This window comes from Elgaria multicarinata, chromosome 6 (genome assembly GCF_023053635.1).
Source record: "Elgaria multicarinata webbii isolate HBS135686 ecotype San Diego chromosome 6, rElgMul1.1.pri, whole genome shotgun sequence".
NCBI classification, from domain to species: Eukaryota; Metazoa; Chordata; class Lepidosauria; order Squamata; family Anguidae; genus Elgaria; species Elgaria multicarinata.
In genome coordinates, this window is record NC_086176.1 from 110,424,744 (window position 1) to 110,439,130 (window position 14,387).

The 14,387-nt window shown below is 49.0% G+C and overlaps 1 protein-coding gene across 1 annotated transcript in view; it reads left to right on the forward strand.

Annotated features, from left to right (window-relative positions):
- The window catches only part of LOXHD1 (lipoxygenase homology PLAT domains 1), a 250,714-nt gene that overhangs the window by 79,172 nt on the left and 157,155 nt on the right, over positions 1 to 14,387 (forward strand). Inside the window, exons 13-14 of the mRNA XM_063128805.1 lie at positions 1,457 to 1,543; positions 6,382 to 6,517. Coding sequence (XP_062984875.1) covers positions 1,457 to 1,543; positions 6,382 to 6,517 — 223 coding nt within the window. The remainder of the gene's footprint in view (positions 1 to 1,456; positions 1,544 to 6,381; positions 6,518 to 14,387) is intronic.

The following is a 14,387-nucleotide window of genomic DNA, read 5'->3' on the forward strand; positions in this document are numbered from 1 at the left end:
ACAGAGATATAGTCATAGAGTCATAGAATAGCAGAGTTGGAAGGGGCCTACAAGGCCATCGAGTCCAACCCCCTGCTCAATGCAGGAATCCACCCTAAAGCATCCCTGACAGATGCTTGTCCAGCTGCCTCTTGAATGACTCTAGTATGGGAGAGCCCACAACCTCCCTAGGTAACTGAGTCCATTGTTGTACTGCTCTAACAGTCTGGAAGTTTTTCCTGATGTCCGCTTTTTGCCACCCCAATTTTGCAAGACCCCAATGGATAAAAGTAGGAGCAGCTCCTGCTCCTTTGAATACAAAAGCCCAAATAGGAAAGTGCCTTGTTAGTGCCGTCCTGTGCATCTCTTCTCCTGCACAGTCAGTGTCCCCAGGATTCCTCTAGCGTACCATATGGCAGGTGTGGGCAACTTGTGGCCCTCTGGACATTTTGGTCCAGAGGGCCACAATGTCCAGAGGCCCTACCACTCCCATCAACCCTCATCATTGGCTGTGCTGGCAAGGGCTGATGGACGCTGTAGGCCAAAACATGTAGAGCCCACCCCTGCCATATGGTTTGAGGTCAATGCAGGACCAGCCCTACCATGAAGCGAGAGGAAGTGGACACAGCAGGCAGCGGAGTATAGGAAGAAGCCTTAGAAGAAGCATCCCCCCTTTCCCCCCATATTGGAAGGAGTGCCTCTTCTTCTATGAAATACTTAAAAGGTTGTCACACAGAGGAGGGCCAGCATCTCTTCTCGATCCTCCCAGAGTGCAGGACATGGAATAATGGGCTCAAGTGACAGGAAGACAGATTCCAGCTGGACATCAGGAAAAACTTCCTGACTGTTAGAGCAGTACGACAATGGAATCAGTTATCTAGGGAGGTTGTGGGCTCTCCCACACTAGAGGCCTTCAAAAGGCAGCTGGACAAGCATCTGTCAGGGATGCTTTAGGGTGGATTCCTGCATTGAGCAGGGGGTTGGACTCGATGGCCTTGTAGGCCCCTTCCAGCTCTGCTATTCTATGATTCTATGATTCTATGACCCACGAGCTCTTGCTGGGGATGAAAACTGCTAGAATTGGTTTGTTGGTATGGATCAACACAGCCGCCTGGATTTTCGAACTCTCCTTGGTGCTGGGGCTGTGGGTACTGTAAGTGCCTGCACCTCCAAATGCTACGCCACTAAAAGCAAGATATGTTTGCGGTGTACGGTGGTGGTGGTGGTGGGGCAGCGCTTGCTTTGCTAATGAAGGCTGATGCACTCACTGGAAAGTTCTCTTCCACAACAGAAAATGTGCAAGAGTGCTACCATAGCATTCTTGTGCAGCTCCATCCATTTATGCAGGAGCACTTCCCATGGGGTTGTGCTGCTCTTGCGCAGTTCCTTGGGGACCTGTGCATGACGACTTCCTGGAAGAGTGTGCCTGGCATAGGAAGAAGCTACCGTGGACCTGTTTTTATGTTTGTTCATGCAGATTGAGCTCCCAGACCTGGGTGCCATCTACAAGATCCGGATCGGGCATGAGAAGAAGAACCCATTTGCTGGCTGGCATCTGCACAAGGTAAGATGCCAGTGGGGCTCTTGTGCTCTTGTGCCATTCCAGGTAATACGGGACAGTTAGAGCCGCACAAGGTCATCACTACGTATTATTATTTCCATGATCTCACACCTGTGTGTAACGCTGAAGCAAGGATGTGCTGCTACAGTGGTTTTCAGGCATTCAAGGAACCCTTTCTATGGAGGCTTTGAGCATCTGTCATGGGACCGCTGTGTGTTGCAGAGGGATCTTTCTTGGGCGTATTCTAGGATACATACTCAGTTCACACAAGGAAGACACCAGCCAGGCTTGTTTACAACTAGGGATGGACAGACGCACCCAGCACCATGTGAGCATCTGGATGGCCTGGGGAGTGCGTGAAGAAACCGCTGGGCCAACTGTCCTCTTAGGCCTTTGCTACACCTAAGGTTTATCCTGGAATCATCCCGGGGTCATCCCTATGCATCTAAGGCCTTCACTAGACCTAAGGTTTATCCCGGAATCGTCCCGGGGTCATCCCTGTGCATCTAGTGACCTGCCATTGTTGTGTAGGGGTTTCCAGGAAGCTCATGTTGTGTCAGTGGCAGTCAAAAAGGGACCATTTATGCAATATGACCTTCGTGGAATCCCCTGAGCTACCACTGTTGTACAACAATGCCCCCCTTCAGAAGACTGAAGAGAGACTGAAAGAACTGGGCCTGTTTAGCCTGGAGAAGAGAAGATTGAGGGGAGACATGATAGCACTCTTCAAATACTTCAAAGGTTGTCACACAGAGGAGGGCCAGGATCTCTTCTCGATCCTCCCAGAGTGCAGGACACGGAATAACGGGCTCAAGTTACAGGAAGCCAGATTCCGGCTGGACATCAGGAAAAACTTCCTGACTGTTAGAGTAGTGTGATGGTGGAACCAGTTACCTAGGGAGGTTGTGGGCTCTCCCACACTAGAGGCCTTCAAGAGGCGGCTGGACAACGCTCTGTCGGGGATGCTTTAGGGTGGATTCCTGCATTGAGCAGGGGGTTGGACTCGATGGCCTTGTAGGCCCCTTCCAACTCTGCTATTCTATGATTCTATGATAAGACACCTTAAACCACGGTTTTAACCACAGTGGTTAAGCCAGAAAGACAGGCTGTGTTCAGAAGACACCTTATTCACCATGGTTTATGGTTAAAGCCGTGGTTTAAGGTGTCTTCTGAATGGGGCCAATGGCAGCTCACTAGGAGACTGAGCTATGGGGCACTCGCTGAATGGTTTCCCTAGTGCCCCACATTCTCTACACCCCAGGTGGACTCTTGCAACATCCCTATTTATGTACTACAGACAGGAAAGAAGTTATAGTTATTTTTCCATTTCCATGATGGTTCATAGGAGGCATATATCTCTATTTTGAATATAGTATATTTTGCTTCTGCCAGTCCATGGTAGAGGCAAAGTACATTCCATGAACACTTTAAGCATGCCTTCACAAGCATGAGGACTAGAAAGCTGTTTTTGTTTAAGCGAAAACAGATGTTCAGGGTGATTGATTGTGTTCCCATTATCAAATGTTGTTGCTGTGTTGTTGAATAGCAGACTATATATAAACCCTGCTCCAGATAGCCATAGAACAAGCTACAGCAACATACTCTTGTTTTGCTACACAGCCATTTGCAACAGCCAAAGACAATTGACCATTTCCCTCTTTTAAATCAGGTCACATTGTTCATAGATCTTGGCTTTGGGGGCTCTAATGTGATTTGATAGCTTTCTGCCCTCTTCTTGTGCTGCACGGATGTTTAGAGGATCTCGCTGGGACATGAAACTGTCCGGATGCAAGCTGGTTCCAAGATTCATCCATGCAGTCATTCTTACCTCATTAGTCTTAGTTTGCTGTCGGTTCCACTCCTGGAAGAATGAATGATGATGTCCCACTGCAAAGGAGTCGCTACTCATTTTTTATCAAGGAGATCGTTAATAGGACTGCAGTATTTTTCGATTTATTCAGATAAATATCTCTTTCTGCATAGTCCTAAGCACGATTACTCAGAAGTAAGTCCCTCTAAGTTCAATTGTGCTTGCTCTCTAGCGATTTTGCCTTACAGTGCAATCCCGTATGTCTACTTCGGAACAGGATTCCAGCCTGGATCAATTAAAAAAGAGTCCTGATTGGATAGATGAGTTATTTTCACTCTCTCTCTAATCTTAAATGCAAGTGCTTAAATGCCCAAAGATGACAAGTACTGCCTTAGAAGAAGCATCCCCCCTTTCCCCCCATTTTGGAAGGAGTGCCTCTTCTTCTATGAAATACTTAAAAGGTTGTCACACAGAGGAAGGCCAGGATTTCTTCTCGATCCTCCCAGGGTGCAGGACACGGAATAACAGGCTCAAGTTACAGGAAGTCAGATTCCAGCTGGACATCAGAAAAAACTTCCTGACTGTTAGAGCAGTATGACAATGGAATCAATTACCTAGAGAGGTTGTGGGCTCTCCCACACTAGAGGCCTTCAAGAGGCAGCTGGACAACCACCAGTCAGGGATGCTTTAGGGTGGATTCCTGCATTGAGCTGGGGGTTGGACTCGATGGCCTTGTAGGCCCCTTCCAACTCTACTATTCTATGACTCTATGACTCTATGTTTTTAAGATGAAGCCTGATGTCAGAGATAAGGCCATCATCTCAAAACAGAAGAATTTAGACTCCTTCCGGCCCGGCTCAACTATAGCTATAACCATGTGTGAATTTAAGTGTTTAAAGCAGCTTTCTACAGCCTGCCCCCTCCAGATCTGTGGAACTACAACTACCTTCCCCAACCCAGGCCCCTTCCTGAGAAGACCCACTTCATTCCACCCATTTGCATGCCCTCTCCCTCTGTGATCAATCCACAAAGCTACCCAAAGTTAAAAAAAAAAAAAGCCGGAGGAATCTGTTTGGGGGGTGGATCATAATGTGTGTGCCTTTTGGTTTGGGCTGCAAATGTTGGCCCATTTCCTGCTAACTGGCCTGACCCAGGCCATAGCTAGACCTAAGGTTTATCCCTGGATCGTCCAGGGGTCAAACCTGTTCATCTAGGTGACACACAGGGGATCCAGTGCTCAGGCAGGGGCGAACCCTGGATGATCCCAGGATAAACCTTAGGTCTAGCTGTGGCCTCAGTTCGCAGTGAGTTGGGCGAGTTAGCAGATTTTCTGTGTCTTTTTATTTGCACACATTACAGCTGAATTTGGTGCTAATGTGTGTGATTTGTGCAAGTTGCGCAAATTTTGGCTGCAGTGTGCAGAAACCTGTGCCCATTACAGCCGCAATTTGTGCAAATCTCAATTTGCGCCAATTGCATCTGACACCAATACATAAATAAATATGGAAATAGTCCCAGGAGTTCCGGGAGAACTTGAAGCTCAACTCCCAAATGCAAACTGAGTTGGGGGATGAGATAGTGGAGATCCATCGAGCCTCTAAGGAGCCAAATTTCCAAGCGACTGACATCCCTACCCAAAGTGAGAGGGCCTGGTGAGCGAAAGCTGCTACCTCTTCTCCTTGTCACAGCTCTCATTCTTGTAGAGATGAGCTAAACAGGCAGCAGCAGCAGCACTGAGTAGAAGAAAGAGGGAGCTCTGGGAATCAGCACTGGGCCCATGTTGGTGTACAGACCTTGACAAGTGCCCACCAGTGCCGACCCCGATGCTGGCACTCATGCCTATTCTGGTTCCTGAGATCTGTGTTAAAACTTCTCTACCACCATATGGATTACAAACAGGTACGGGGGAAAATCTGTTTCCTTTGCTCCCCCTTGCATTTGAGTGGTTTATTTTATTTATTTATTTATTTATTTCATTTTTATACCGCCCCATAGCTGAAGCTCTCTGGGCGGTTCACAAAAATTAAAACCATAATAAAACAACCAACAGGTTAAAAACACAAATACAAAATACAGTATCAAAAGCACAACCAGGATAAAACCACGCAGCAAAAAATGATATAAGATTAAAGTACAGAGTTAGAACAGTAAAATTTAAATTTAAGTTAAAATCAAGTGTTAAAATACTGAGAGAATAAAAAGGTCTTCAGGTGGCAACAAAAGGAGTACAGTGTAGGCACCAGGCGGACCTCTCTGAGGAGCTCATTCCACAGCCGGGGTGCCACAGCAAAGAAAGCCCTGCTCCTAATAGCCACCTGCCTCACTTCCTTTTGCAGGGGCTCACGGAGAAGGGCCCCTGTAGATGATCTTAAGGTCTGGGCAGGTACATATGGGAGGAGGCGTTCCTTCAGATAACCTGGCCCCAAACCGTTTAGGGCTTTGAATGTCAATACCAGCACTCTGAATCGGGCCCAGACCTGGACTGGCAGCCAATGAAGTTGTAAAAGGACTGGTGTGATGTGGTCTTGCTGGCCAGTTTACGGCTCACATTCTTTCTCTCCTGAATATGAAGAACTTCGCGGATGTTAGAAAGTTCTTATCAAAAACGACTTGAAACAAAATTCTCACCTATCTGCACTAGCCAAGTTCAGTCGGTACATGGAGAGGACCACGTTGTACCTGCCCACAATGTAGCTGTTGAAAATGAGGAGCCTGCCAGGAAAAAGAGAGAGAGAGAGAGAGAGAGAGAGAGAGAGGTAGCAACTCTATTTTCAGTTGAAAACACAGGGGATTCAAGTCCAGGCTTTTAAAAGCTTTCAAAGCCTTGGGCCTGGGTGGATGAATCCATTACTTCTATCACTGAATAACGATGTTCGTTATTAACAAACAATTTTCTCACCTTGTGATCTAACTCAGCCTAAACTTGTTTTGTAACTTTTAGGGTACCTTTATTCCTAGTTTCTCCTCACCACCACCTCTTTCATTCACCCTTAACTTTTTGAATTCTGGTGCCATTTTGGTTTAATGAAAGGTGACTCTTTTGAAAACCCTGACCAAAGAGAAGTACACGTTCAACTGCGGCCGGTGGCTGGATGTCAACGAGGACGACAACGAGATTGTGCGGGAGCTCACGGCTGAAGGCCGCTTTGTCACTGAAGTGGAGCCAGGTGAGAAGACAGAGGCGCCCAGAGGGGCCTGAGGAGCGATTAAGCATGGTAAAGCAGCAGTTTCTGCAGCTGAAACTCTCCTCATGGCCTGAGTTCGATCCCAGCGGAAGCTGGTTTCAGGCAGCCGGCTTGGGTCGACTCAGCCTTCCATCCTTCCGAGGTCGGTAAAATGAGTACCCAGTTTGCTGGGGGAAAGGTAATAACGGCAGGGGAAGGCAACGGCAAACCACCTCGTTATAAGGCCTGCCAAGAAAACGTCAGCGAAAGCTGGCGTCCCTCCAAGAGTCAGTAATGACTCCGTGCTTGCACGAGAGGTTCCTTTCCTTCCTTTCAGAGAAGGGGTGCAAAATGAACCCAAGGCCTGGACCCAAACCTGGCCCTCTGAGGGTCCCAGCCTGGCACTCTGGGGGTCCCCGGGCTCTGCCTCCTTTCTCCCAACCACCAATTGTCTGTTGGTTTCCTGGGTTTTGTGCAGCTGTTCCCCATTCTACAATTTTGAAAGCTAAGATATTATGGGATTTTTGCCCCACCCTTTTTGCCATGTCCCATTTGGCTCCCATCCCTGGAATGTGGCCCCTGGGGACTTCTCTGAAATGGAATTTGCCCCTCAGGTTGGAAGAGATTCTGTATCCTTGGCCTAAAGAGACATGGGTTTTTTTTTGCCATGGTTCCCCCACCCACTCATCTCACAGTACCTCCTGCTGTGTTTGCCAGCGCCCTTAGCAGAAGGAAGTACTGCAAACACTTTTTTGGGGCTTTTTAAATTAGCACTTTCTGGCACCGTCCAATCAAATGATCTAGATCATCACAGGAAAAGGGGACAGGTTAGGAATACAGTTGATGGTTAGGCTACACCAGGGTATTGAACTGCTTTCAGCCTCAGGGCTAGGGTGACCAACTGTCAAGATTTCCCCGGATTTGTCCTGGTTTTTGTTCTTTCCATGGTGTCAGGGGGGATTTTCTATAATTTTCAATAATGTCCTGGAATGACACACCTTCCCCTTTAAGGCTGCCATTAGCATGGCAGGAGGGAATGACATGCTTTCTTGAGGCACATCATTCCCCCACCCCGAGCTCCAATTGAGGTCTTAAAGGGGAAAGTGGGTCATTCGTGGACATTATAGAAAAGGCCCCAATTGGAGTGGATGGTGGTGGTACAGAATGAAATCCTTTCCCCTCCTCTACTCCAATCGGGTTCTTTAAGGTGGCGGGGGAATAACGTACTTTCTGCAGGACTCAGAAAGCTGCTTCCCCACACACACACTAGGTGTCCTCTTTTTTGGTTTCCCAAATATGGTCACCCTACTCAGGGCCAAATTCCATTTTCTGGGAAGCTCTTGGGAACTGCATTCCAGTGGTGGGTGGGACCAAAAATACCAGCATATTTTAGCTTCATGCTCTTCCTACCAATAACTACGCCTTGGGAGAGGCATTTTTAGAATGGGGGGAAACTGCGCAAAAGTTGAGGGACCATGAAATCAAATGGTGCTCGGGGAGGGGGGAATGTGGGGTTGGGCCCTCTGGAACCTAAGGCAGGTCGGTTTTGGCCCCCACTTGGGTCAGTTTTGATCCTTGGTTTTGCACCCTTTATTTATTTATTACATTTATATCCTGCCTTTTTTCCTGCAAGGAACCCAAGGTGGCATACACAATCCTCCTCCTCCTCTCCATTTTATCCTCACAACAACAACCCTGTGAGGTGGGTTGGGCTGAGAGTCTGTGACTGGCCCAAATTCACCCAGTGGGTTTCTATGGCCGAGTGGGGACTAGAACCCGGATCTCCCGACTTCCAGTCCGACACTTTAGCCACTACGCCACCCTTGGGCTACACCTTCTTGCTCTCTTGAGCTCCTTCAAGGAAGGCTGGGCTACAAATGCGATAATTAACTCGACGAATGCATCCCTGCCCATTTTTAATTTGTAACTCCCTTGCCTTTGTTCCAAAAAGTATGTTTCATCAGAAGCCAACACTCTATCGAGATAGTGGAGAGGCAGAGAAGGAGCCCACATTTCATCCATTCAGATAGGAGAAGGACTCATTCACTGCTTCTCGCCTTTGGCTCACCGGAGCCCCACTCCTTGACAACTAGAGGCCCTGCTTAGCTCCTGCATCTTCACCAGGCGTATGTCTGTCATCAGTAAGGACCAGAAACTTGCATCTTTTAAAGAAATAGCTCAGGTTCTAAAAATCCTGAATTCTTCAACAGATATTTCTCGGCTGTGATGATAAAAACATGTGGAAAGGACATCGCCCTGAGTATAGCTTGGAAGGCAGCTTGGTGCGGAAGACGGAACGTTCCCTTCACCTAACCATGCCGTCCTCTGCTATAATGATCCATCCCAGACAGTGAAGGCTGGTGGCTCTGATGTTAGTGGGGTGGTGAATCCACTCCAGGTTTCAGCCAGGAGAAGCCAGACTGCTAAGGGAGCTATCCAAGGTGCTTCCCATCCTGCACTGTTCCCGGACCACTGCAACGCTACACAACCTCCTGTTCTTTACATGTCCCCTTATTGCAGTGTTGTTTTTTTATCCTCCTCCATCCTTTCAACCCAGAGCCCACATGCGCCTTCCCTCAGGGCCGGCGCCAGAGTATATTGGGCCTTAGGCAGGCACGTTCTGAAGCCTCCACCCCGCCCCCCCGCTCGCTCGCCCCCGTCTGCTCGCTCGCTTACCGCTACCCCCCCCCGCCCACTCATCCACCGCTCACCCACCGCTAGCCCCCCTCGCCCATCCGCCCACCCACCCACTCGCTCGCTCACTTACCGCCCACCCGCCGCCCCCGCTCACTCGCTCACTCACTCACTCACTCACTGCTCCGGCTCTCCCCTCGCTCCCCCACCACTCCGGCTCTGGCTCCCCCCTCGCTCGCCTGCTCACCTCCCGCTCCCTCCCACTCCCGGCTTTGAAGCCAGGATGCTGGGGTTGGGGGCGGGGCGGAGGCTTTGAAGTGGCGTGCCTGGAAGTGGCTTCCTGGCGCGCCGTACTGAAGCCTCCTCCTCCAACCCCAGCCTCCTGGCTTCAAAGGAGCCAGGATGCTGGGGTTGGGCGGAAGCCGGGGCGGCGGCTTTGGAACAGCGCGCTCGGAAGCCGCTCTAGGAGAGCAGCTTCCGGGTACGCTGTTCAGCGCCCTCGTTTGCTTGGCGCTCTAGGCCGCTGCCTGAGTTGCCTCTATGGCAGCACCTGGCCCCTGATCAGTTTTTGTACTATTATACCAACTTTGTTGTGCTGTAAGGTAGATTTGTACTACAATATCCAACGGGTAACATTGGGGGCACCTTCATGGCCAAGCGCAACCGCAGAGCTCAAAGCCGGCCTGGGTAAGTGCGGTACCATCACACCAGTGTGCATCGCTGATACACCAATGCTCGCCATAAGCCCAGATCAGCCTGGGGTGCTTAGTCCTACAGGAGAAAGCAGAGTTTGGGATGACACTTATCGAAGCCCATCCCTGGCACCCCCCACCCTGCTCATTGATCAGTATGCAGAGAAGAGCAGTTCCCGAGACGTTGCAGGCATGATTATAATTGCAAATGCTATGATTAAAATGTCAACAAACCTTTGATGAAGTTTATTTTTAATCCGCTCTGTGTAGTGGTTGACTACGAGGAGCGGTGCACATTCCCTGGTTGGGTGCTGTTTGCCAACTGCAGGAGGCATAGGCCATCAGGAACAAGCAGTGGGGATGCTCTGGTTTATGCCTTTATGAATGCAGCCATTAAGGCCCAATGCAGGTATTAACAGAGGATCTCAGCAAACTGTGATTTGCAAACCAGGATCCACCTTCAGGAACACATGCTCTCCCCCACTTTTTCTTCCCCTGCCTGGTGCAAATACCCATCCACCCCCTTTTCCTAACTATGGTGCAGCATTTGTGACCATGGTTAGTGTGCTCTTAGCTTGAATTTGCAAACCCCGGTTTCAGATCCTGGCAAAGGTCAGAATCCGAAGTATCCATGATTAGAATCAGTGCAAACATGACCCTATCCAATGTTGGTCCTATGTAGAATAGATCCACTGAAATATAGAGGTGTACAATATAGATAGAGAGACATTTGTCTCCCTCTCTTATAGTATTAGAATCGAGGGTCATCCCATGAAGCTGATCGCTGAGAGGTTCAGACAGATAAAACAAGGTTCTCGAAGAGACCTTAGGGTAGTCCTATAGACATTATAGAGCTGGAAAAAGGGCAGAAAGGGGCAACTTTAATGATAGAGGGCTGGAGCATTTCCCCTATGAGGGAAGGTTACAACAGCTGGGATTGTTTAGCTTGTGGGGGGAGGGAGAAGGCTAAGGGGAGACCTGATAGAGGTGTACAAAATTATGCATTGTGTGGAGAATTTGGATAGGGAGACATTTTTCTCCCTCCCGCATAATATTAGAACCCGGGGTCATCCCATGAAGCTGATTGCTGAGAGGTTCAGACAGATAAAACAAGGTACTTCTTCACACAGCACATAGTTAAACTATGGAATTCGCTACCACAAGACGTGGCGATGGCCCCACCAAGGAGTTGGATAAATTCTTGGAGGCGAAGGCTATCAAAGGCTACTAGCGCTGATGGTTGTGTACTAGGGGTGTGCACGGACCCCCCACTCCGCTTCACTTTCAGATCCGCCATTTTCGGATCGGGCTGTTCCGCTCCGCCCCCACTCCGCCTGTGCCCACTCCGCTCCGCTCGGAGCTCCGGATCCGGATCGGAGCTCCGTTCCCCCCAATAGAGGGGGTTACCGGGCCCTGCCGCCATCACCGCCCATGCGGCGACGGCGGCAGAGCCCGGTAAGGGACCAAGGGAGAGGGGGACCTTACCTGCCTCCGTCCGCGGTCCGTCGCCGTCTTCAATTGAGCCCGCGGTTCCACCAGGAAGTCTGGGCCAAGCGGCCCAGACTTCCTGCTGGAACCGCGGGCTCAATTGAAGATGCGGACGGACCGCGGACGGAGGCAGGTAAGGGAGAGGAGGGCGGGGGGGGGGGGTTACCGGGCCCTGCCGCTGTCGCCGCATGGGCGACAGCGACAGCGGCAGGGCCCGATAAACCCCACTTACCTTTCCGGTGGAGCTCCGGATCGAGGCGAAGGATCCGCCTTCACCTCGATCCTCTCTGCCACGCTCCGCCGGCCCCCCAATCCTGTTCACCTCCGCCTTAAGGGCAGGCGAAGCCCCCCGCTCCGCTCCTGCTTCTCCGGTCCGATTAGAAGCGGAGCACATCCCTATTGTGTACTATCTCCAGTATTTGAGGCAGTAAGGTTATGTGGACCAGTTGCTGGGGCACATGGGTGGCAGGGTGCTGTTACACCCATGTCCTGCTATGGGTTCCTGGTTGTCAGTTGGTTGGCCACTGTGTGAACAGAGTGCTGTAGTTGGTCTGATCCAGCATTACTCTTCTTATGTTCTTAAATGAATGAGACTTATGTTAGTTGTAGCTAACTTAATTCCCATCCATTTCGATGGGTCAACTCTACGTAGGACTGACGTTGGATACCATCCATAGTGCTAGATCATGGCGCCAGGTTAAGACTTTCCTCTTTACCCAGGCATATAGCGGCACATCTTAATTACCCACATGTTTAGTTTTTAACAGCTTTTAATGCTTTATGTGTGTATGTTCTGTGTTTTAGAATTTTAAATTTTGTATACTCGTTTTTATCTTAATTTTTTAGAATTTCTGTAAACCGCCCAGAGAGCCCTGGCTATGGGGGCGGTATATAAGTGTAATAAATAATGAATAATAATAATAATAATAATAATAATAATAATAATAATGGCCATAGATGTGTTGTACTACAACTGCCATCATCCACAACCAGCTTGGCCATTGGAGAAGGCTGCCATAATTGATAGCAAAGGGGGATTTCTGCTGGAGAGGTGAGGAGGGAGAGAAAAAGACCCTGTAATCCTAAACTTAGGTCCTAACCGTGGTTTTCAAATGACCAGGACAGCATTTGCACAAACGTGTAATGATAATTTAATTTCTTTCCCTGTCTCACTGCATCTGTGCCAATTGAAAAGTAGCAGTGTGTTTTATTGACCTACGATGGGATTATTTTCATGTGTGCTGACTACTGAGGGTGGAAAAAGAACCTCTTTTTGGTCACAGGGCCCATCAAGGGCGTTACTTGAATGGGGTGCCCACTTTGGTATCCATTGCATGGCTGCCAAATTGTGGCAATGACACCATGGCCTGGGAGCGAGCACTGGGCAATAGACTGGCTACTGACATTTCACCGAAATCTGGGGGCTGCCCCTCAAGCAAATCACCTGAGGAAGGTTGAGGGAAGCCCAAAAGTTCCTCATGGGATGCACACTCCGTACAGGGTTATCTTCCCCTTCACTAACATCATTGACTTAAGTAAATATAATATGGATCCCATTTATAGGGATGTGCCAGTTAGCGGTTATTACAAAATGTAAGGGAAAGTAGCATTGCATGAGATTTTTGTCCATGAACAATTTTGGGCCAACCCCTCCCGCTCTGAATGCCCCCCTCCCAACCCTCTGATGTTCCTCCCCAATGTCTCAAATTTCATCTCCTTTTCTCATTTCTTTGCAGCGTCGTTTCTTGTCATTCCCCCTGAGTCCCCACTCAGCCATGAAGCTCACTGGGTGACTTTGGGCCAGTCACTGACTCTCAGCCTAACCTCCCTCCCAGGGTTTGTTTATTTATTTATTTATTTATTACATTTTAATACTGCCCAATAGCCGAAGCTCTCTGGGCGGTTCACAAAAATTAAAACCATAATAAAACAACCAACAGGTTAAAAGCACAAATACAAAATACAGTATAAAAAGCACAACCAGGATGAAAACCATGCAGCAAAATTGATATAAAATTAAAATACAGAGTTAAAACAGTAAAATTTAAATTTAAGTTAAAATTAAGTGTTAAAATACTGAGAAAATAAAAAGGTCTTCAGCTGGCGACAAAAGGAATACAGTGTAGGCGCCAGGCGGACCTCTCTGGGGAGCTCATTCCACAACCGGGGTGCCACAGCGGAGAAAGCCCTCCTCCTAGTAGCCACCTGCCTCACTTCCTTTGGCAGGGGCTCACGGAGAAGGGCTCCTGTAGATGATCTTAAGGTCTGGGCAGGTACATATGGGAGGAGGCGTTCCTTCAAATAACCTGCCCCAAACCGTTTAGGGCTTTAAATGTCAATACCAGCACTTTGAATCGGGCCCGGACATGGACTGGCAGCCAATGAAGTTGTAAAAGGACTGGTGTGATGTGGACTCGCCGGCCAGTCCCTGTTAGTAAACAGGCTGCCCTGTTTTGTACCAGCTGAAGCTTCCGGACCGTTTTCAAAGGCAGCCCCATGTATAATGCATTGCAGTAATCCAAACAAGAGGTTATCAGAGCATGGATAACTGTAGCTAGGCTATCTCTGTCCAGATAAGGGTGCAGTTGGTATATCAACCTAAGCTGATAAAAGGTGCTCTTTGCCACTGAGTTCACCTGTGCCTCAAGTGACAGTTCTGGATCCATGAGCACCCCCAAACTACAGACCCGATCCTTTAGGGGAGTGCAACCCCGTCCAGGACAGGGCAAACATCACCTCGCCGGACAGATGAACCACCTGCTAACAGTACCTCCGTCTTGTCTGGATTGAGTCTCAGTTTGTTAGCCCTTATCCAGTCCATTACCGTGCCCAGGCACTGGTTCAGAACAGCCACTGCCTCACCTGGGTTTGATGAAAAGGAAAGGTAGAGCTGGGTATCATCTGCATATTGATGACACCTCAGTCCACATCTCCAGATAACCTCCCCCAGGGAGGTTGTTGTGAGGGTAAAATGGAGAGGAGGAGGAGGACCACATAAGTCACCTTGAGTTCCTTGCAAGAGGAAAAAGGGCAGGAAATCAATGTAAAAATAAATAAAT